Here is a 21551-nt window from a genome sequence, read left to right on the forward strand (position 1 = left end):
GAATTGATGGTGGTTGTATTGAATCATTCATTCGTAATTTGTTCATCGTGCGACGTGCTCAACGACCGTCTGTTCGCTGTCATGATGGCGAGATTGTTGAAGGCCGGGCCGTGTCAAGGTAGATTGTCTCGTGTTACTCATACTGTGAGCATTGTTCGTCCTGTTTGAGTTGACCTCATCCGGTGAACCCGCTTTCCTCGTGATGGGCGAATCCGCGTCTTGTTCGTGAACTAATTTCTCGATATTTGCCTCGGTCAGAGGCATCGATGGTTCGCTTTGTGGCCCCTGAGAGCTGTTGTGACGAATTAGCTGTGGCCCAACTAGGGAGAGCAGCTTTTCATCGCGCAATTTCGTATCTCTTTCCTCCGCGTGGATACGCCGCATAGCCCGCTCACCCTCATTCTCGTTGGATCTGGCGAATGCTGCATCGCTCTGGTAATGGAGGCGGTCAAGTTCAGCGGTCAGTGCCTGCGCCGTTGTTTCAGATTCAACCGACATGCCTGCCGTTCGCGGGTGATCTTTTGCCCTAAAGTCCACCTTGGAGCTTGGGGTTGCGACGCCATGTCGATCATTGTCGGTTGTGGATGGCTTGTCTTTCGCCGTCTTTCGCCGGCCCTCGAGAGCCCACTTGACAAGCATCTTATGATTGTTAGCGGACCCACCAGTTGGCTTGGGGTAACTTGCCTTCTCCAGCAGCTTGCCTTTGACTGGCTTGGCAAGATAGTCCTACAGCGGCTTAGTATCTCCTATATCACGACCTCAAAGTTGCCGCTGGTGAAGACTTACATCCATCCCACATGAAACACACTTCTCCTTATCGCCTTGGATAGCACTGGCCGTCATAGCAACGATTGGAACACCTCGGATTTCAGGCATGTTGCGCCATGGTGCTTCTGTCCGGATAGCGTGGGTAGCAGAATATCCATCTCGAATAGGCATCTGCATTTTCTATTAGCAAACGATATGTGCAAACATTCACAGTTACCTTACCTGCACATCCATCAAGATAATATCCGGGCGTGGATGCGAAGGGCCGAACTCCTGCATCAGATATTCCAATGCTTCCTGGCCGTTCCACACCGCACTAACCGAGAAGTGAAGTTTTTTGATGGTCTTGAGCGCAATCTGTTGATTGATGTGGCTGATTATTTGTCAGATGCCGAGGTTCATGGAATTGTGTTCAGGTGTAACTTACTTGTCTTCGACGACCAGAACGTGGATCTGCTGTCTTTCGCTTTCGGAGAGATTCATCAGATGATCCGGAATGGCTGATTTCAGGAGCGGGTATGGCGAGCTTCCGTTGGGTAATTGCGGTGTCAACGGCGGCGTGTGGCCTTCCGAGCTTCCGCATGAAACCGACATGTCACTCTGGAGTCGATCCGGGATGGACTCTAGATGAACCAACGGTGATTCTCCGTCTTGCGATGGTGCGCGGGTGAATGGTATCCAGAAAGTAGCAGTAGTACCCTGTCCCAGCTTCGAGTCCAGCCATATTTGCCCTTTCATGAGCTCAACCAGATTCTTGCTGATGGTCAGTCCTAAGCCAGTTCCTCCGAAACGGCGAGCCGTAGATGAGTCTGCCTGACTAAAGGGTTGAAACAACCGTTTCCGGACCTCCTCTTCTATCCCAATACCGGTGTCATCCACCCTGAAATTTACCGTGACCATGTCTTTTGACTCCTGGCTGATCGATACGGCGAGCTTCACAGTACCCACCGATGTGAATTTGATGCTGTTGGTGAGCACATTGGTCAGGATTTGCCGTAACCTGCCTGGGTCTCCCATCACCCGGAGATCCGCCTGAACCTCGTCTTGTATCGAACTCTGATAATCCAGACCTTTCCTTTGGGCAGCAAAAGACATCATCTAAGCTAGTTAGTAAGAATACAACCAGGGATTTTGGTGAGTGACTTGCCTTGTTCACATCTCTTAGAACCACGCTGAGACTGAACTGTACCTCTTCCACGTCCAGTCGACCTGACTCAACCTTTGAGAAGTCTAAGATGTCGTTGATCACCGTCAGGAGGCTGTTCGCGCTTCGATGAATGTTCTCCGCGCACTCTTTCTGCTCCTCGTCCAAGTTCATGTCGAACAGCAGTTCGCTCATGCCAATAACCCCTGCTATAGGTGTCCGGATCTCGTGTGACATGTTGGCCAGAAACTGCGACTTCATACGACTGGCTTCCTTTGCCGCCGCTTCATTAGCCAAGAGCCTTGAGTTCTCTTTCTCCTGTTCTTTCAGTTGTTCTTCCCTCTCTCGTAGCTCTGTGATATCCATGGACACACCGATTACGCCATCCACGAAGGTGTTGCCTTCAATGCCGGCAGTCCGAGAAGTACTCATAAGCGGTACTAAACGAGTTCGGTAGTAGTGAGCCTCCGACATGTATCTTCCGTTCACAACCTCAACTGATTGTTTACCCTGTAATATCTCTTGAATAGGTTCGTGCCATCGCTTCCGATCGTTGTCATTCAAATTGAAGACATCGAAAACGTCTCTGCCCAACTGGTTCTTTCTAAACCGTTCGTTGGGCTCAATGTCTCCTTCCATCACCTTGACTTCATTGTTGCGGTCAATCACCCAGAGGACAATTTTTGCGTGCTGAATGACCTGCTGTAATTGCTCTCTTGTCTGACGCGCCTCCTGACGGGCTAGGACCAGATCGTGGATGTCAGTGCATGTGCCAAACCACTTAACTATACGCCCAGAGTCGTCATAGAAGGGTACAGCCCGTCCCAGCATCCAGCGCCACTCTCCATCGTAGCGCTGGCATCTATATTCCGTATTGTATTCGTCGCCTGTCCTGAGTGAATGAAACCAACGCTCCGCGGTTGTGGACATGTCATCTGGATGGAATGGGAGGCGCCAGCCTTCGCCTAGTGATTGATCAACGGTTAACCCTGTGTAGTCATACCACCGTTGTGAGAACCAGTCATGAAGTCCATCAGGTGTCGTTGTCCATACCATGACTGGCATGAAGTTGGCGATGTACTCAAACTGCTTCTCGTTCTCTTCAATCTGGGCGGCGATCTGCTTGGTATATTCGGTGACATCCTTGAAGATCACTATACCACCAAGGAAATCTCCAGTTTCTTCATGAAATACAGGCTCCCCATTGATCTCATACACGATACGAGTGCCTGTTTGCGGGTGTCGCATACCAATGCGCCGTTTCTCAACTCTCTCTCGCGTACGGCAGACCTCAATGATAGGAAATTCGTCAATGCCGAGAAGGCGCTGGAAGTCCTCGGTCCAACACGAGAACTGAGAAAGAAAATCCCTTTGGTCACCAGGTACATATGTTCCGTCTTTCGAAAGGAGCCGCAGTAGGGCCTTGTTTGGGATACCAAAAGTTTCGTCTTTCCACATGGCTGTGCAGGGGTTAGTGGAGAGTTGGCTAAAAGAAATTGAGATCGAACGTACCGTATGCAGGCATGGTAACGGAGTTCAATATGGCGTCTTTTAGTTGTGTCGCCTTCTGGAATACGGATGCAGCCGTCCCAATATCCCCCTTACTTTTGGTAGGAGGGCCACGAGGAGGGAATTCTGGTTGTTGTAGCGTAGGCGTTACAGCTTTCGAAGCCGTGTTTGAACTACTTCCCGAACGACGGCCTGATGAAGAGCTTGAGCCTGAGCTACGTGACTTGTCGAGACGGGCTCCTGTGTTTGTCCGGGTGACGATACGACTGGAAGGTGGTAGCGCACTATCAGCAGCTGTTGCGCTTGTGAAAGTCAACGTATAATATTGGGTTTCCTCAATACTCCAAACAGAGATTATGCAAGATGCCTGCATTGCATTTTCGTACGCTGTTTTCCTGTCCGACTTGTGCAGCGTGCCTTCGGGACCCAAAACCAGCGGTGCAACAACGACGTCTACTGACACGTCGCGTACCATAGTTCGAGCGAGGTTTGTACTGCTCAAGGGTGGCAATGACTCTGTTGATTTGTTGTTCGTTTGATACGGCATGTTGGCTGCAGTCGGCGTGGTGTGGCCACTTCCCATGTGGGAATCTCCGTCCTTATCCAAGCCATTTGCTATTGAATCGTCTACTACGCAGTCCAGAAAGCTCTATTAAAGTTAGCAATTGGCAGGTTTAAATACTATGTTTGCACGAGTGTGGGGAAAGACGAACCTCCCATGTGATCATGATTGGAGAGCCGTTCTGCAAGATGTCTACAGCAAGATCACCCATGGTCTTGTCCTGCAACACCTCGGATATAGAAAGATGATGAACGCTTTCAAAGTCAATGCCAAAAAGGCGACCCATAGCCTCATTTGCCAGGACCACGGTTTTCTGCGCTGACAAGACAATGACTGGTACTGGTAAGTATTGTAGCGCAGTAAAAGACGCCATGGTGGCTGACGGCTCGGCGAGATGCATTGACATGGAGTCGCTACGTATCGAGTTGGGAGATTCAGATCTTGCGCGCTCTCCCATGGCGAAGTATCCGCCATCGCGGCTGTCGGCCTCTGTCATTATGATTACGGTGGTGTGGTGGTGCGCGTGTATGGCCGTGTAGGATCGTGATGCGGCTCGTGTCCGGAAATAGTGGCCGCACCCGTAAACGGTAAGGAAGAAGCGACTGGTGACGCCTCAACTAGACCAGACAACAACAACAACATGGAGCGGACGCCCTGGCCAGACCATGGAGAAAGTCGCGCGCAGACGTATTCGAGAAGGAAAAGTGCGAGCTCAGGAAGTGGAGAGACGTTGGGCGATGTTCGTGGTTGCGCTTTGGAGGTGGAGTGGGGATCGCATGTACGAGTCGTGTAAGCGGGCAGATCGGTTCTAGACCCTCTCATCGGTTGGGATATTGAGTACGTACCCAAGCTGCGAAAACCGTGAAGTGAACGAACGAGACGCACAAAGCACAAGCACAAGCACGGCAAGAAAATGTGTGAGTGTACGCCGGACACCTCGCTCTGAAGACAAAGGTTCTAGAACCGCGCTTCCGGTTCAGGTGGGTGCCATGGCAATGACGCAAATTTGGGTGCTGAAAGAACGGACGATGAGACGGCGCGCGCCCATAGCCGGCCGTGGGTACTCCCCCGAGCCCTACCATTTGATGGAGCAGGGCTTGAGAGATGTTTGGCGTGAGATCTGGGAGCTCCGTTTCTTTGGCCGTCCCGTTTGGCATATGGCGATCACTGTGGGTGCCCTGAGCATAATTCGATTAGGGTTTCTCCGTCTTGGTGCTACTTTTTGGACACCGAGCAGCATATGGTGAGCATGTCAATTATGTGTTTTGACAACGATCCCCACTAATCTTCATGTGCTACACCGGTGCACTGGCATGGATGGGGTATGATCGACATGCGGTTCAAATTGCCGCCTTGTCAAAATGCGATTGGCAAGCGATCCATGCCGAACAAGAACCCCCATGTTTACCGTGTCCGTGAAGCGCTTCTGGAATTTTGGTGCACCGCCACACGAAGGAGTTGTGCTGGTACTGCTATAGCGATATCAGCGTTCCGATGCCGTTTCTATGGCGCTGTGTTCTCAACGACATGCATGGATTTGATCTACTTGGAGGATTGCTCCCGTTCGGGACATGTATGGATCTGGAGCTTACATAATCCGTGAGGCTGGAGTCGACGACAGCTGTCTTTCTGATAGGCAGCCACATCAACAACTGCAACGCTCATCGATAGCCTCGTTACATGCAGTAGTGCACGACGCAACAACACGATCCTGCCACAGTCTTCCAAATGTTCTTCTTCGGGCTCGGTGGGCTGTTTACTGGTATTACCTGTCGAGTCACATCTTACAGATTCGCTCGCTAACACGCGCAGTCGCGGTACTCCTCGTCAATGCCATAGCAATCCTCTCCGAGGACCGCTTCCTCGCGCGCAGTACGTTTACCAGGCCTCTCTGACCCCCTTCGGTCCTCGCGCATCTATACATACACCAAGAGACGCGAACGTACAGCAGAACACCCGACTGACCCAGATTACAGTTGGCTGGACAGCATCTGCAGACCCCGGTTTCGGCCGCCCTGGCGATGATGCCAGCATAAAAGCGCGATTGATCAACCTTGTCTCCTCGGTACGGACTCTCATGAGGTGTACGTATACCCCACCATGGTCTCCATCCCCCGCATCCCTTGGAGGGGTGGAATGTAGAGCCAACAGACATACTGACACGGCTGCAGTACCCTTGATGTTAATCAACACCCTCATGATAGTCTACCTACTAGTTCTCGGTTGAGCGTAGTGCATACACATTACGAACTAAACTCCGACTATCTCGACTAGCATACACAGGGCGCAGGAATGGGCGTACACAAGCATTTGGCGTTGTGCGCTACAAAAGGTTGACTACATTGGACGGAGTTTGTGGGGACAAAGGACATTGAAGAGCGTTTACTATACATGCTCCAACCTAGCAGCTTGATACATGATATCGAGGAGCAGATACCCTGGTACGGCCGTGGCGGGCGGCTCACTCAGATGATACCACGCCATTCTCCCGTTAGAGTGTGCATAACTTGAATATATGAAATGTCATATCCCCGGATACAGCGCAAGCCTAACCCACGTATCATCAAGATATTCAGTGTACTTCCGCAAGTGGGAACAGCAAGCTCGACATCAATCAAATCCTGTGGAGGGTAAGAGCTTCGTCATCACTGGTATCATGTCTGCATTCATAGCAGTCCGAGGATGTACGATTCAAGCCATCGTTGGAGTTCGCTCGTTGGCGAAGGCTGATGGGGAGTTGGAGAGGAGAAGCGTCCTAGGTGAATACAAGAGAGTCCAATTGATATAAAAACAACAAACAGGTCTTCAAGGTCATAACTCTTCGTTTCTGGCAAGCACGCACCCATCCTCTTGTTTCAAATGACCTTCACTTCCTTCGCCACCGCAGCGCACAGCTCAACTCTCACTCCCGCACCGGACAGCACATGTATCCAAAGCCTCTGCGTGTCACTCAGACGGTCGTTCTCACTCTTGACTTCCGCAAACTTGACTTCACCCTTCTTCCCTTCTTCTGATATCCGCCAGAGAAATAGGTCCGGTACACCGCCTCCTCTCTGTCCATACTCTTGCGCCATGACCTTGCACACAGTCGCTAGCGCTTCACCATCAAAGCAATGAGCGATCTCGAGTAGGTCCAGAACATCATATGTCCAATCCAGACCTACAACGCAAGTTCGACGCTCGTGGTGGTCATCGTATATTCTTTGAATGATGGCTGGTGCGTCGCCATTTGATATCTCATTCAGCCGTGCATTGATCTCTGATATACGAGAGGCGTAGAACGCGTCTGTATGTAGGTCTAATGGACAGGTTTGGTATGGCGTCTGGAAGACGTTGGGTACGTATGTGAACAGGACGTCGAAGAACAGGTATGCAAAGAGAGTGCGCACAATCCCACCCTCGCTGTGGTAGCCTTTCCAGCCTCGATTGCGGTAATGTGAGAGGCACATTGCTTCTACGGAGCACTCCCCATCCTCGCGCGGATCGATCCATATCGTCTTTCCTCCCCGCCGACCGAATTTTGAGTGTGGTGAGCTGTTTCTTCTTGACAATGAAGGGCGCTCGCGTTCGATCCGGGTTCCTTCCATGGAAACTTCAACTGGCTTAGTCAAGCGGACATGCGAGAAGTCGTGTTGCATTCGTTTGGCAAAGTTCAGTGACAATTCAAGTTTGGTGATGCGCTTCTGCAGATCATAGTGATATATAATATGCACAAGATTATCTTGCAGTCCATCCTCACAAGTCTGCAAAGCAATGAGCTTCCAATGTCTCTTCTGTTTGTCTGCACTTCTCTTCTCAGAATCGGTCAGCGCAGCCATATAGTGTTCTTCAAGCAATGCTTTGCGCTGATACCATGCTCCTCTGCGGGAATGATGAAACAATCGTTGCTGCAGTAGTTCGGTCAGAAGTTCATGTTCTCGCACATGCTCTTTCCGGCGCCTGAGCACGTCAAGCGCCTTATGGATGATGCGTGTGTAGATCCAGGCTGGCGAAAGACGGCGCAGATACGATCCTTCGCCGCTTTGGTAAATGCTATTCTCCTTCTGTTGCTCCTCTTGAACCAGAACTTGCCAGCGCGGATAAACCTCGTTAAACGTATCTATGATTTCTTGATACCCCTTCTCCGTTGGCCTTCCGTTAAACTCCAAAATACTATCTATTCGATATTGTGTTCGTATAGAAGCTTCATACTCTAGCAGTAGTGAACGCGAGGCGAATATGTTCGCAGATCGAGAAACGATGTACTCTGGAAAGTTCCAGCGTGCGATCTTCGCCAGGATGATTGTCGTTAATGACTTCTCGGTCCATTCCGTGGAGCGGTAGAAGACAAGATGGACGCGCTCAAAAAGCTTCAAGGTATCCAGGGATAGTCGTATACAAGGCCCCGTCTCTTGCATGATCCTACGCGTAAAGTGCGCGTCTCGATTGGCATCATCGGAGAGGTCGCCTTCGGGTTCTAGCTCGACTTCTGGTGTTTCTGGTCGAGACCTAGACGCGGATGACCCTCGTGAAATCTCCGAGTCTGACCGCTTCAGTCCAACGTAGCCCAGACCTGCCTGTTTCTGGCTTGTGCGTCGCAAGGCCTTCAAGAGCTCCCCCTTGTTCTTCCCTTTGACCTTGGCGTCTTTCGCAAGAACCTTCAGTTCATCGAGTTTCAATAGCGATGATGCCTCCTCTAGTGTGCTTATCTCCTCTTCGGACCGGTCCGCGAATGTGAACGAGGTGCCCAATGTCGTCCCTGCTGGTGCCTTCAACTCGCCCGGATGTGACTCAACTTCGGAGGAAGACGGAGGGAGATTGTATGTGCGCTGCAGTGTCTCGGCGGCTGCTTCAAGGTCTGAAATATCACTATGGTAGCCCAGGTTCTTTATCCGATGCCAGACGGACGTCTTGCGAAGGAACAGCCGTACATATCTATGAATGAGAAAGCAATCAGCAACAGCATGGACGGTCTTTTACTCCCGATTCAGACTTACAAATACTGTGCTTCATAGCCTATTTCCCTCCATATCCGAAAGACTTCTGTTTCAGCCTCATCAAAGAGATGGCTTTCTTCATCCAACACTGTATCCAGTGCTAAGTTAAATGCATCAACATAGAGCGAACTTTTACCCCGAATCCATGCACGTTTCTCCAAACGCTCATCCGCTCTTTCGGTTTTGCTCTCCTCCTCTGCCTTGTACGCCTCGTATGCTCTGATGGCGTCATCACTCGTATCGACTTGAGGCAACGCAGTCTCCAGGTCTGTCTTGTGTTCTCTCTCCTCTTTTTTAATCACAATGCTCTCACACTCGTCTTCGGAGTCGAGCATTTCGCGCTTGGTCGTTTTCCGTGGTGTTGGCGGTGGTTTCTTGGGGCTGTTGCCCGTCTTCTGGCGCTTGGCCGGTCGATCTTGCTCGCCATCGAAGTTGGTGGATTTTGGATGCTTGATGAACCGGGTAATCATCTGGTTGTGTACGGAAGGACTTCGAGGATTGAGCGCCATTTCCGTGGTCGCAGTAAGCTGCGAAATGACGCCTCGATCTAAGGCAAGTACTGCCTTGCCACAGGCACGGTGACACGCGAGATCGCGCTGTCACGAGGGGACTAAGACTCACTGGGTTTTAGCGCGGTCTGAGCAGTGACGTCATCGGCATGCACCTGAGGTTCAAGTGAACAGCCTTCGCATGGTTCAACGGATTTGAATGTTGCTCAACTAGGGAATACCACGAACGATGTCTCTATTTTACCGCATAATAAACACTCAGTGAGATGTTTCTATCATCATAGTTGCCTTGTTTGGCAATTCTAGGTATGTATACCTCAAATGTGTCTTCGGTGATTGAAGGGTACTGGCTTGCTCACTCAGCATTGTCGGTAACTATAGTGCACTTGTAAGGTCTCCATTGAGCAAAGCAGATAATTACTACAACCGAATGTACCAGAGCTTGACTGTCTCAGTAGTAGTATCAAATCGTGGGCGATTACTCGTCGAGTGAACAAAATCAGACCAGAATCAACGGTAATGCGAAATCGACTCGAATAGGAATCGCTGACTAGATATAGCGAGCATCTTTAGACAGCATTAGTGTCAAAAATTACGCTGTGGTGGTGGCTCAGGCGAAGGTAACCGAGCAGCAATCGACTTTTGTTAATACTTGTCTAGGTAACGCAGTAAGGTACGCAGTAGGTTGAGACGACATGTACATATGAATCATGAAGCCAGTACTTTCTATAAGCCGCCCAGAAACTCCTAAACTGTAATTTTGACAGAGACGAATAGATGCAGAAAACGTTACCAAAGGTGGTGCGGATAGGGAAACTCCTGCTACGATCAGCATTATCTAATATTACTTCATTGCGTGACGTCTGGCTCTAGATGGAACGAGATTTGACATATTCATTGCAACTGGAGAAGAATACTGAATCATATATAACTTCATTTTACCATCTTCCTGCCTGTCCCTCGGGCCCTTCGCATCGAACTGTCCTTGATTGCCCTAACTCCAGCTGACTTCCCAACCATCGATCACTCTGAATCTCCACTTCTGTATCAACTTGTACATCCATACGGACAATACCATTCTTTGCCTTCCGGCCACTCACCTCTCCCTTATCCGATCCCTTCCCATCAGTTCCCGCAATCTCTTCTCTTCTCATAAACGGATTTTCGGTTTCTTGAATCTGCTCATCGAAGGTGCATATTGCTCTTACGCCTGACTTCATATCATGTGCGAGTTCGATGTCATCTGAGCCGGAATTGATGAATGTTGGTACGCGGCTTTGACGCTTGCTTCTAGGCAGATTACCATATCCCTGTGAACCGTATTCAGGTAATTTTGATCGCCTGGTGGTGTAAGAACCCGTATGCTCACGAAGGAAGCGTACATGTTCCCGGAGAAGAGGCCATATACTAGGAAGATTGGCGACGTAAACTGCAACGGAAGCTTCGCGGGTGTACCACAGCATGTATGTGGTAGCATACACGTTTGAAAGATTGTAGATCTTGGTTAGAATTGCTGCAATGATCTGATCAAATGTGTTAGTAAAACGAAGGTTGTAAACCAGGAAAGAGAAGGGAGCTCACAACAAAAGTGCCCATGCTGAATAGTATGCCTAGAACAACCTTCTGTTTCAAGGGAAGAGAAAGCGATACGATCATCGGTATCGGCACAGCGATGATAAGGACATCGCTGCTTAGATTGAAAGCTGCTTGTACAATCGCGAAGTGCTCGAGTGTCGTACATTGCGGGTTTGGAGGCGGCATTGCCCAGTATCCTGTGAATGGACGGCATGCACTGAAGAAGGCAATCTCAACACTTAACCAACCAACAACAACCCATGTTGCAGCCGCTTTGATCCATTTCATGTTTGTCGTTCCAGTGAGCATGCGGGCATACATGAATAGCATACAGGCCTTCAAAGACCAAATTACGTTCAGCATGCACTGTTTGATGTTAGCTGTGTGTTATTGTGTATTCATACGTTCCAGGCTCTGCTAACATACTTGCTCGGAGATGACCACGATCTTGGATCCTTTGATTCTCTCGTCAATCTCTTTCTGTGTGAAAGTGGAGAACTGCTCTGGCGGGAAGAGATTGCTTCCACCCCCTGTCGCAATGATGTTCAGGCATACTATTAGCCCAGTGTAAAAAAGTGGTACTGCCGTTATCATCATCCAGTCATCTGCTGCAAAGCCGCGTAGACTTCGGACTCGGCACCATCGCGCAAACCTATGACTGAGAATGAGCATTGTGATATCCTTTTGCTAGGTGTTACTAACATGCGAAGCAAGATGACAACCATACCGATACTATATAACGTCCATGATTGCGAAGCTAGTTGTTCTGGAAAGTCAGACATTCTGGACCTTTGCGACGATGGGTCGGTGTATCGAAGTATGTTTTGCTTTCGTTTGCAAGTCGTTCACAGGGTACCGTCCATGCAAATTGCGATTCAAGAGATGGCTTCTCTTCCTGTGAGATGCTTCGTGCATTACACTTCTTCGTGTTTGCGTTCGGGCATAACTTATTAAAAGGAAGGCATTCACAACAAAGTGGTAGATAACAAGTTAAAGCTTGCAGGCCGCAATTACTCGATGACCCGGCCGAGACAGATATGATGTCGCTCACCTACCCACGCACCTGGAAGTCAGGCCATGTCCTGCATATCGAGCAATTACCCTAGCACTGTTCCCACATCAACATTTCCGCGCAACAATAATCCTTACTTCAGATCCTTCAAGGGTCCTTACCGTGAATGACCCTGTCGTGGTGATCAACATCGCAGTCGGCCTGCGTGGCTAGTCCAATGCGCCAAGTGATTGACTTGTGGTCGGATTCTCAAGAAAGGCATGCAATTGGTGAGACGTTTCGCAGAAAAACACGCTTGTACTCGAACAAGGCGCGGGATATAACGAAGAGACAGTACAGTGGGAATTTGTACACTGCCTGAGACGGGCGCTTCCAGCCGCACGGCAGCTATCTTTCGGACAAATTATGTGTGGATGAATCGGGCTACGATTCATCACCCTCAAATAATTGCGAGGTCCACATGTAAGCGATGCGGGCTGTATACCAAGGCAATGAAATACGAGCCCTGCCACCGTTCAAGCGCGTAAGCGCAGCCACATTGCACAAAAAGACGTTATGTGGTGGAGGCGTGGTGTGACAAGAGTGATTGTCGAAGATAACGGAAAAAGCAAACGCGACACTTCTGAGTTGGGCCGAAACGAGAATGACATTCGCCAAGCAGACCCTAACCATGTCGACGCCAGCATTTCATAGGCTGTTTGGAATTTACCAAGGCTTGATTACAAGGAACCTATCTCAAAAGGAGCATTTATACATTCTGAAGATAAGAAAATATGCAGGTCCAACCCACCCTTATCCACTATATCAACGGCGGAGAAACCGGAACAGCTCCATAGGAGATCTACGTCCAGGTACCAAGCCACAAAATGCAGGGAATGATTGAACATGTATGCCGTAGACAACGCCAGAGGAACGGTGAATGTACACGCTAAACCGCTCAGAAAGCTATAAGGTAGGATCCATAATAGGAACACTCATCTAAAGCGCCCAACTGCCTTTCCTGACGGCAGTGCCACGCCCACCAACCATAAATTCGTCTTCGGACATGTTGGGATGCTGCCTCGCCCACTCTTGAATGTAGATACGTAGAGCGCGCCAGCGCATGCACGTCTCCTCGGTAATCTCGGTGTCCTTCAGGTTGCCGTCTTTGCCAAGACGAATGTAACCGCGGGAAGATGCAAGGTGGTCGTCTTGTCTCAGCTCGGAAATGGGTATGTGAGAGATCTTTGAAAGTTCTTCGTCGAATGGACGGGCCATTGACGGGTATCCAAGTGATAGGTAGTTATACACTTGAGTGACAAAGTTGTCACCGAATTCCTCTTCGATGGACTGCTCGACAGCGAGCTTCTCATCTATACCTGAGAAGCCAGTGTTTTCAAAAGTGATGCCAGAGCTAGATGCAGGAGGTGTAGGTGGCAAAAGACTCGTAGAAGGCGTTGGACAAGGCGACATGGGATTTGGCTTCTCGTTGTGGGGGGTGAGTAGACCCGTCGGCCCGCGTGGGGACTTGTCTCCACCATTGACGCAAAACCCACCCCACAAGCCTGTAGTGCTCGAGGCTCGGCTGTTGGCGTTAGACCACAGTGAAGGTGTTGTACTTGTTTGTCTACCATTGCCTTTGCCACACCAAAGACTTTCCCCTTTTTCGGACGCAGCCTTGGACTGTTCAGAGAGGTAGCACATAGCTGTCCTAACTGCATCACACCCTTGAGTAGGGTCAAAGCGGGATGGCTCCGGCGACTCGCATCGCGGAAATTTGATGTCCTGACCAAGCATTGGAGGTCGGGCTTCTTTACGTTGACGCTCCAATTCGGGATCTTTCCGCTCATTCGCAAACTTCTTGGCTGTGGCAGCATCTAGGAAGCCGGCTGGGTTTCCAAACGGACTGAAGGCAGGCTTGATATATTCTTTCGGCTTCTGCTTCTCCTTGTCGGCTATTTGCTTCTCTCGGTACTCACGCATAGCCACTAGATCCCAATTAACTTGTGTGAAAGACGACTCCCGCTGCTGCTGCTGCTTGGCCTCGGTAACAGATGGTTCCGAGCCTTCTGTATCATGGTCCACGTAATGGGCCACAGGCTCGTGGAAATCGCTATTCGGGAACGCAGCCAAGGCCTGTTCTCGGAGCTGCTTCTCAGCAGCCTTAGCTGCCAGCTCAAGTAGGTAGCCGGCAGAACTATCATCGACACTCTCTCGTCGTCGAGTAGCCTCTTTGTACATGAATGAATGATCCGAGGTGTAAGGTGGTGATTCTGTGGGTGATGGCGGGGCGGACGCTTCAGACTCTGAAGACTCAATCGGGTCTAAGTCTGGAACACGGAACGAGTGTTGTGAGCAGCTAAAGTACGACCGGCGTCTACACGGTGAGGCGTTGCGTTGTATCTCCAAAAACAAAGGGTTCTGGGTAATATCAAAAGTCGGTGTGTTTGTTGGCGGTGTGGGTGGTATTCCCAATATCCTTGCTTTCCGGGCACTTATCGCTGAGTCTGGAGTGGCCTCAGTCTTGTCCGATGGTAGTAGAGTGGGCATGTCGTCCCCTGCTTTGCGATGCCTCTGGGCAGTCTCAATCAATTGTGGCCTGAATTTCTTTGTAGGTGGCTTTAGCGCACCCTTGAACTGACCATTACTGATTGCAACAGCTTCCATAGGGTTTGCTTTGAACTTTCCCGTGGGGGACGTCTGTTCTTCCCAGTCCTTGGCAAATTTCTGGCGACTGCTCCGTGTTGTTGTCTCTATTGGCTCGGGAGCAAAGCGACGGTTGGATCGCTTGGTAGTCTCAACAGGCTCGGGGGCAAATCTACGGCTAGATTTAGAGCTCGAGGTTGTTGTTTCTATTGGCTGTGGTGCAAATCTTCGTGGTTTCGGCCTCTCTGGCTGGTCTGCTGGAGCCTTGTCCTTGGAGGACGAGACGGTCGTCTCGATAGGCTCGACCTTGAACCGCCTGGGAGGAGCTGCCGACGCCATGTTAAGTATATGCAGCACTTGACGGGCGTTCCCTTATGCTATGCTTGTATTGATAATACTGTATGTCACTGACGATATGATGTCGCCAATAGCAAGATTATTCGGTCGCCCGGGTACACTAGTGGCAGACACCGAGTATCTGGGGTGATGCGGAAGCGCACCAAAGCGGGGAATTTATTCGGGATATTTCGGAGGCATAAAAAGCGTGAACGGGCGTTTCTGCGTGTGCCAGCTACTCTGCGGACGATGCTCGGTGCAGAATCAAGCCCATGCAGGCCCCGATGGCTGTAGATGGTGGTAGAGTCGGAGGGCTAGAGGATGCAGCCAATGCTGGCCTGCTCAGGAATGCGGTCGCGTACGCGGCGGTGGATCTGTGGGTTCGCAGGGCTCAAGGGTGCTTGTGTAAACTTTGAGGTTGTCAGTCGCGTGCCCATTTGCTTTTGCAGAAGGTGGAAGCTCCAACGCACCGTAACCCGTATCGCAGTTCCCACACGGCCAGGGGTTTGTCGAACTGCGGAAAGCGTCTGAAGGAGAGTTTGCCGGGAAACATGTGAAATGGCACGACGTCGAGGAGGATCTAGAGCTTGTGGTGCAGGATGACGTATAGTGTAGACAGTGGCATCAACAGCCCGAGAGCTACAGCGGGGGTTGCGGGTTTGGGTAAAAGAGTGCACTGATGGCGGGCACCGTCAGTTATATCCTGGGCGGCTGTGCAACGGCGTGGTTAGACGGTCAATCGTGCGAGGAGCTCGTTGGGTGATCAATGTTGATGTTTCATTGTTGGGAGAAGGATAGCGCTCCGACCAGCTCTCGAACCAGCAAGATCGAGGCAATTAAACTGTCTCGTCAATGCATGCACCGCTATTGCCTCCAAAGATAACCATGGTACTTAAGCCAAAGGGGCCATAGTAGAAAGTTCTAGGGCTCGGTGCGTGTCAAGTAGCTGCCCCATGGCAAGCCACAGCATGTGCGGCGGTCAGTCGAGTCAGCTCAACAGTCAGCCCCCCGACCGCATCTTCGGCACCTTAATTCGCTAAACAGTGCGCGGCGCAAAGGTGGAGAGAAGCCGGGTGGGTCTACTATCAGGACTAGACAATTCCATGTCGACCAACACGAAGAATCATCAACAGCGACCTGGGGGATCGGCGGATGGCATACGCTTCTCCACGACTCCACGCCGGTTTGTTGTTGAAGACTGAGTCCAGCTTTCTGGTACGACAGAAGCTGGTCAAGTCTTTGCATTACAGCGAATGCGATGCGGCATTTAGATGCTAATCAATCTTCTAATAATACGGACCCTGGCCGCGCAAGTGTCTCCGTCCAGGAGCCGTCAGAGGGTCTGCGCATCGTATACCCACGCTGGCGGCTGATGCCCGCGGGCAACTTTCTTCTCTTCACGCACGTCGCCATGATGGCATGTTTGTGGAATAGTCAGCGACACGACTGCTTCGACACGTCCCACTGTGGGTCGCTGGCGACATGCGCAGGTAGCATACTCAAGTTGCGATCTCGCGGTGACTATGCAGTACTGTCACGAAAAGCAAATGGTCGTGTTCGGGCGTTCCCGGGTGACTTCCACGGTTGACACATGGACGGTTACGACAACCACAAATGGACACTTCTACCATTCCATACTCCACTTCTACACCCATACAGCCTTTTACCCGGCTCTGGGCACATGGCTGGTCACAACGCATGCGCTTTCTTTTCTGCTTGACACAACTGCGAGTTCACATGTATACAGACTTACAGACAAAACCTCGTCCAACGCAATAGAAACATTGCTAACATTCTGAAACACAAGGCGAACTTGACATCCAGTAAAGGCGGCGCCAAAATAGCAAACTCCATACTCCTTGAAGAGAAGGCCATACTACCAAGCCCTGCAAAGCCCAAACTACGGCGGAGAGATGTATCCATATGCAGGCGCATACCCATTCCACGACTGTTCCACCAAATACCAGAGAGGCGAGCGATCCGGAACGACCAGATGAGACGCTGGGTCCCCGCGGCAGTGTTCGTACTGGGGGCTGAGACGCAGAGGTGTCTGCAAGAAATGGTATTCAATGCCAATAGGCAATGGCGTGGCAAAAGACATGCTACTAATCCAATAAAGAATTCCTGGATCAGGCGATCGGCTGCGAGTGCTTCCGCCGGTGGAGGTTACTGGGCTGTGTGCAAATGGAGAGTGGTCCGCCGTAACACACGGTTCGACGATCAGACTTCCTTCAGGCGGTTGTCCATAAGCGACAGTATTAATACAGTCTGTCGGATCTTGGTCTGAGGAACCTGTTGTGGAGTCGTTTATATCGTGAGCCATTCCGACATCTTCGTCTTGCGATTCAGTCATCGAACTTTGATCCTCGTCCGCATCAACGGCAGTCTCTTCGTCGCTTACTCCAGCACCGCCTTCATCCTCGCTGGGCTTCTCGCATCCTTCTCCACAATCATATCCGCAGTTTCTCCAATTGAATTGAGGCGGCCTGTCCGAACATGGGCTGACTACAGATGGCTGGTGTGAAGGACTGTTCAGGTCATCGTGGTCGTACATTGTAGAGATGAGAAGAACAAAACGACGATGGCTGAGGGTTTGTTAGCAAGTCTAACCATGCGAATTTCATCACTCAACGGGTATAGTCGACATCCAACTGATTGCACACAAGCATATAGGAACAGTGCATCTTACCTTGGCAGATCAACGAGAAAGAAAACAATATGGCAAGAAACGGTAGACAACTCTGGTTATCACACGTGGGCGATAGATTTTGCGAAGATGATGGTATACAGGCTAATAATACAGATCAAGTATCCTCCAGGGCTCCAAACAAACAGACGCTGGGAGGGGAATCGAGAAGCAGAAGCACTACAGAATATACGCAGACTTTATATTCAATTGACGCCACTGATGATCGGCATCCAGACACAAGGCGATTGAACATACGGATACCCGTAGCCGCTTCCGCGAGAGACACGTTGCTTGACCCCAGGCCTGAGCTGGTCACCTACACGGCTTCAAAACACCGTCACTAGGCCTCTTCCCCGCTTCCTCTGCGACCAATGCACGCGAGAAGGGCCAAAATCCTTCGTCCATCTATTACTGTATCCTGACACCGGCCAGCGACTCCATATTCGGAGGGAGTCGAGAGTACCCTTGAGTAACCACGCGACCAAAGGATAACATAGGATACAATTGCAATCTGTTGGTAACCCGAGGGTAGCCGAGACTTGCTTCATCTAGCCAGATGACGGAGTTTTGAGTATGTCGACGTGAACGTGTCGCATACATGTCCTGAAGGACTCACCGGAGGCCGCCTACATCATTTCCGCAAGTGGGGTAAAAGCCACCGGTCAGCACCGTGAGCAATCACAAGTAAAGGACCTAGGCCTGCCTCAAACAACATTGGTCGCTTCACTTTAGCATGATGTATAGTTACATTGCTCTTTTGATGGATGTTTAAGGTCACGTCAATCTGTACTCCCGTTTCTAACCTGCTGAGTCGGAAGATTTCGCTATTGGTGGATGGATCTGGGATAAGGATGCCTACGTGGTATGTTACTTTGAACATACTCTCCTATTTTCTTTCTAGTCCGTCATGATACAACGCGCCGACGGAAATGCATGGTATTCCCCGTACATTAGCCTTCAGATGCCGGGTTTCCAGATCCAGCCATGACGTCTTTACACATTGGTAAATATCTTTCTTTGCCGTCCTGCTTATTTGTTATGCCAAAGCAACGTTCGCAACGAATCCCAGTCGTCCGATTGTACATAACTGTCGACGTATTAGCGCAGCTCCATGTTACCTCAGCTTCCAAGGGTACCCACATATAACTCATACTACTCCTCAAACTACTTTGCACACTCTCAGGATGCCACCTGAAGATATACATGACCATGGCCCAACTCAAACTGGCAAAAACTGGCCATCCATTCTTCGCCATCTTCTTCCTCATCTCTCCATTACCAAAAAGCTCCCACCCACCACCACCTCCCTTTACTCCTTGTCCACTAGCTCCGCCACCAACATGTCGCGGTTGTACTGCTAACTTTGCTAATGCTAAACATACGCGTGCGGCTACGTAGATGACGATTTGCTGAGACACGGAGTTGTGGATTGTGCGACCGAAGACTGTGTAGCCGCCCAATAGACCGGCAAGGAAGGAATCGTAGTGCCTTTCTTTGCCGGTTGGGGAAGTATGTCGAAGGAAGAGCATGGTGGATTTGTAGACGAGGGCGAAGAGGCCGAGGTTACGCGCATGTTGGCGGGTCGCTTTGTAGACGAGTGAACATTTTGACCGGAAACTATTTGGGTGGTTGTCAGTCAACGCCGTCTTGGAATTTGAAAGCGTGCGAGATTCGAGGTAGAAGAGAGTCCGACGTACCTCCCAGATCTGAAGAGAAAGATCATCCTACAACACACGTCAGCTATCCGTTCCCTGTAGCATACGATTTCCGATCAACCTACACAAGCGCATGCGGGAATCGCACTTTACTTCCATATACGATGCCATTCCTTACGCCTTTTACCAGTGTAAGGATGTCGTGGTACTTGGGATCCAACACGATCTTCTCAAGCGCAGCCTGTTGAAGCGTCAGTCAGCTTTGTAGAGGATTTACGATCCAAATCCCTTCCGACGTACTTCGAGGGCGTGTAGCTTGTCCATGGTGTTCCTCTGTATGTGCTATGGACTGTGTTGTGATTGCTTGCGTTCGGCGAAGATAAGCCTCGGTCCAGCGCGCGCGTTGCGATGACGTTTGTCGCTACCTCATACAACCGTGGAATCCTTGAACGAGAGGATACAAGGAGTGAAGAGAAGTGTCAGGATAAAATGCACGTATCATGAGGCCAACATGGGAAAGGTGAGCGAGGGTTTGTAGTCGGGTATAGCACGGAGCAACTAGAGTCGCAGTCGCGGAATGGCTGCTGGCATTTGATCCTCGGCTCGCGTCCGTCACGTTGCCGGTCGCTGCTTCCCCACATTGGAGCAGCTTCGCGCTAAGCGAAAGGAAGGGACAGGGGGTGTTTGCGCATTGACATGTGAAGACAGAATGACATGGATGACAATGACATGTGCTATTGCTGCCCTTGCGTGCTCTATGATGTAGGAATATTTATTTCTATGCGCTCAAAGCAACGATATATGGTATCTCGACGCTCTTGCCTGATGCTTTACAAACGCCCTCCAAACACCGTCATATGCTACTCCTGTCAAACACCTCCTTTCGCGGCATCTTTCTACTGTGCCTGTCGGGTAGGCCATCGCTTCTTCAACTCCTCGTATACGGTAAATATGAATGCAGAACTGGGTATAGATCTTGCGACTGTGATGCCGCATCCACGGTACATGCCTTTGATACCGTGCTGCTTCCAAAGCGCTTTTCCTACAGCGCTGAATGTCGACTTTCCACCAGTCAACTGCTTGACATCTTCCGTCTGCATTCTCGACTTGATGGTATCGGCAGGATAGAACATGAAGTTATAGGCTCCACCTGCGACGGAACCAGAGGCCATGCGCTGCCAGACTGGAAGATCTTCCTCCGTGGCCGAAGTACTAGAGCCCTTGAAGAGGATCTTCATGCCTTCGTACCCACCAAACCATGCTGCACCGCCTCCTGTCTCGCGGATCAAGGTTCCAAATTGTCCGTGCCAGTAGCCAGTAAGGCCCTGGTGACGGTAGATAGAAGCAATGACACCGCGTATGGTTGGTGCGGCTACGATGTTGCCGTGCGCTTCTAGAGGGACTTGCATCTTGCATTTGACAAGTTCAATGGGTGTAAGGAAAAGCGATGTGATGGCACCAGCGATCATTCCGCAAAAGAGCATACCGGAATAGGGTAGGTCCCGGTCCGGATGTTTGTTCAACTCTGGATAGAATCCTGAAGACTTGAGTGCATCGCCAGCTAGACGATACTGCAGGACATGTCAGTATGGTTTACTTTTTGTACACACGTCTCACTCACACTGAAGAACAAGGTGCTGGTCTCTACAGCAGCTCCAACCAGAGGTGCACTAATTCCTCTGTATATGCCAGTGAAGCCATCGTGTTGTAGAGACTTCTTGAAGCAGTCTAATGGCCCGGTGTAGCGGAGTGGCACCTGATCGGGCTGTGACTGCAGCCGGACCTTGATGGTATCGAAGGGGTACTCGATGTACTTTCCGACAACTCCAGCTGTCGATCCACACAGGACGTCCTTCAAAGCTTCTTCTCCCTTGCCGATGGCTTGTGCCGCAGCAGGACTCTGGACCTCTTCCATGATGACTGGGTTCGGCAGCCTGCCTCTTCCCCCCACCACCGACACCGAACTCTTTTGTGCTTCCATGAATCAGGAGTATATGGCTCGTCAACGGGTATGTGCAGGCGTGTTGAATGTGTGTTTACGAAGCGGCGCGCATGTTGTGTGCAAAGAGTCGTGGGCGGTGAGAGGGCGCGTGGCTACTGTTATGAAGCGGAGCCCATGTCAATGATGAGGTGCGACAAGGACGTTTGTGGTGGTGCGAGTGGTGCGAGGGCCGGAGGTGTGTAGCACGAC

The 21551-nt window shown here is 50.6% G+C and overlaps 8 protein-coding genes across 8 annotated transcripts; 1 reads left to right on the forward strand and 7 right to left on the reverse strand.

Moving 5' to 3' along the window:
* Positions 1-42: 42 nt before the first annotated feature.
* CC77DRAFT_1034585 (putative histidine kinase HHK6p) lies at positions 43-4479 on the reverse strand (the record flags this gene model as incomplete). Its single annotated transcript, XM_018526879.1, has 8 exons — positions 43-639; positions 685-726; positions 787-939; positions 991-1141; positions 1196-1866; positions 1916-3372; positions 3425-4070; positions 4135-4479. The coding sequence occupies 8 exons, from the start codon at positions 4477-4479 to the stop codon at positions 43-45; spliced, it is 4062 nt and encodes a 1353-aa protein (XP_018381500.1).
* A 1232-nt stretch (positions 4480-5711) lies between these two features.
* On the forward strand, positions 5712-6210 carry CC77DRAFT_1065643 (Yos1-like protein; the record flags this gene model as incomplete). The annotated part of the gene is made up of 4 exons (XM_018528830.1): positions 5712-5745; positions 5796-5855; positions 5960-6067; positions 6155-6210. The coding sequence occupies 4 exons, from the start codon at positions 5712-5714 to the stop codon at positions 6208-6210; spliced, it is 258 nt and encodes an 85-aa protein (XP_018381501.1).
* Positions 6211-6838: 628 nt separating this feature from the next.
* Positions 6839-9468, reverse strand: CC77DRAFT_1043752 (hypothetical protein; the record flags this gene model as incomplete). Its single annotated transcript, XM_018527328.1, has 2 exons — positions 6839-8897; positions 8960-9468. 2 exons carry the CDS (start codon positions 9466-9468, stop codon positions 6839-6841), a joined length of 2568 nt encoding a protein of 855 aa, XP_018381502.1.
* Positions 9469-9647: 179 nt separating this feature from the next.
* On the reverse strand, positions 9648-10377 carry CC77DRAFT_1024508 (hypothetical protein). The gene has a single exon (XM_018525888.1). The coding sequence runs from the start codon at positions 10301-10303 to the stop codon at positions 10079-10081; it is 225 nt and encodes a 74-aa protein (XP_018381503.1). The 5' UTR covers positions 10304-10377; the 3' UTR covers positions 9648-10078.
* A 29-nt stretch (positions 10378-10406) lies between these two features.
* Positions 10407-11637, reverse strand: CC77DRAFT_945096 (hypothetical protein; the record flags this gene model as incomplete). Its single annotated transcript, XM_018535005.1, has 3 exons — positions 10407-10991; positions 11050-11409; positions 11470-11637. The coding sequence occupies 3 exons, from the start codon at positions 11635-11637 to the stop codon at positions 10407-10409; spliced, it is 1113 nt and encodes a 370-aa protein (XP_018381504.1).
* A 1396-nt stretch (positions 11638-13033) lies between these two features.
* Positions 13034-15019, reverse strand: CC77DRAFT_1034588 (hypothetical protein; the record flags this gene model as incomplete). Its single annotated transcript, XM_018526880.1, has 1 exon — positions 13034-15019. The coding sequence occupies one exon, from the start codon at positions 15017-15019 to the stop codon at positions 13034-13036; it is 1986 nt and encodes a 661-aa protein (XP_018381505.1).
* A 1741-nt stretch (positions 15020-16760) lies between these two features.
* Positions 16761-17841, reverse strand: CC77DRAFT_419561 (hypothetical protein). The gene has a single exon (XM_018531626.1). It carries the CDS (start codon positions 17568-17570, stop codon positions 16917-16919), a length of 654 nt encoding a protein of 217 aa, XP_018381506.1. The 5' UTR covers positions 17571-17841; the 3' UTR covers positions 16761-16916.
* Positions 17842-18734: 893 nt separating this feature from the next.
* Positions 18735-21341, reverse strand: CC77DRAFT_945078 (mitochondrial carrier; the record flags this gene model as incomplete). Its single annotated transcript, XM_018535002.1, has 7 exons — positions 18735-18792; positions 18846-19322; positions 19403-19429; positions 19486-19601; positions 19657-19804; positions 20261-20931; positions 20982-21341. 7 exons carry the CDS (start codon positions 21339-21341, stop codon positions 18735-18737), a joined length of 1857 nt encoding a protein of 618 aa, XP_018381507.1.
* Between the last annotated feature and the right edge of the window lie 210 nt (positions 21342-21551).

Source organism: Alternaria alternata (assembly GCF_001642055.1).
Source record: "Alternaria alternata strain SRC1lrK2f unplaced genomic scaffold CC77scaffold_23, whole genome shotgun sequence".
In the NCBI taxonomy this organism is placed as follows: Eukaryota; Fungi; Ascomycota; class Dothideomycetes; order Pleosporales; family Pleosporaceae; genus Alternaria; species Alternaria alternata.

Bases quoted from the DNA above. Each gene is read 5' to 3' on its own strand.
- CC77DRAFT_1024508 (XM_018525888.1), bottom strand. From the start codon at position 10,303: ATGCTGATCGTAGCAGGAGTTTCCCTATCCGCACCACCTTTGGTAACG.
- CC77DRAFT_419561 (XM_018531626.1), bottom strand. From the start codon at position 17,570: ATGTACGACCACGATGACCTGAACAGTCCTTCACACCAGCCATCTGTA.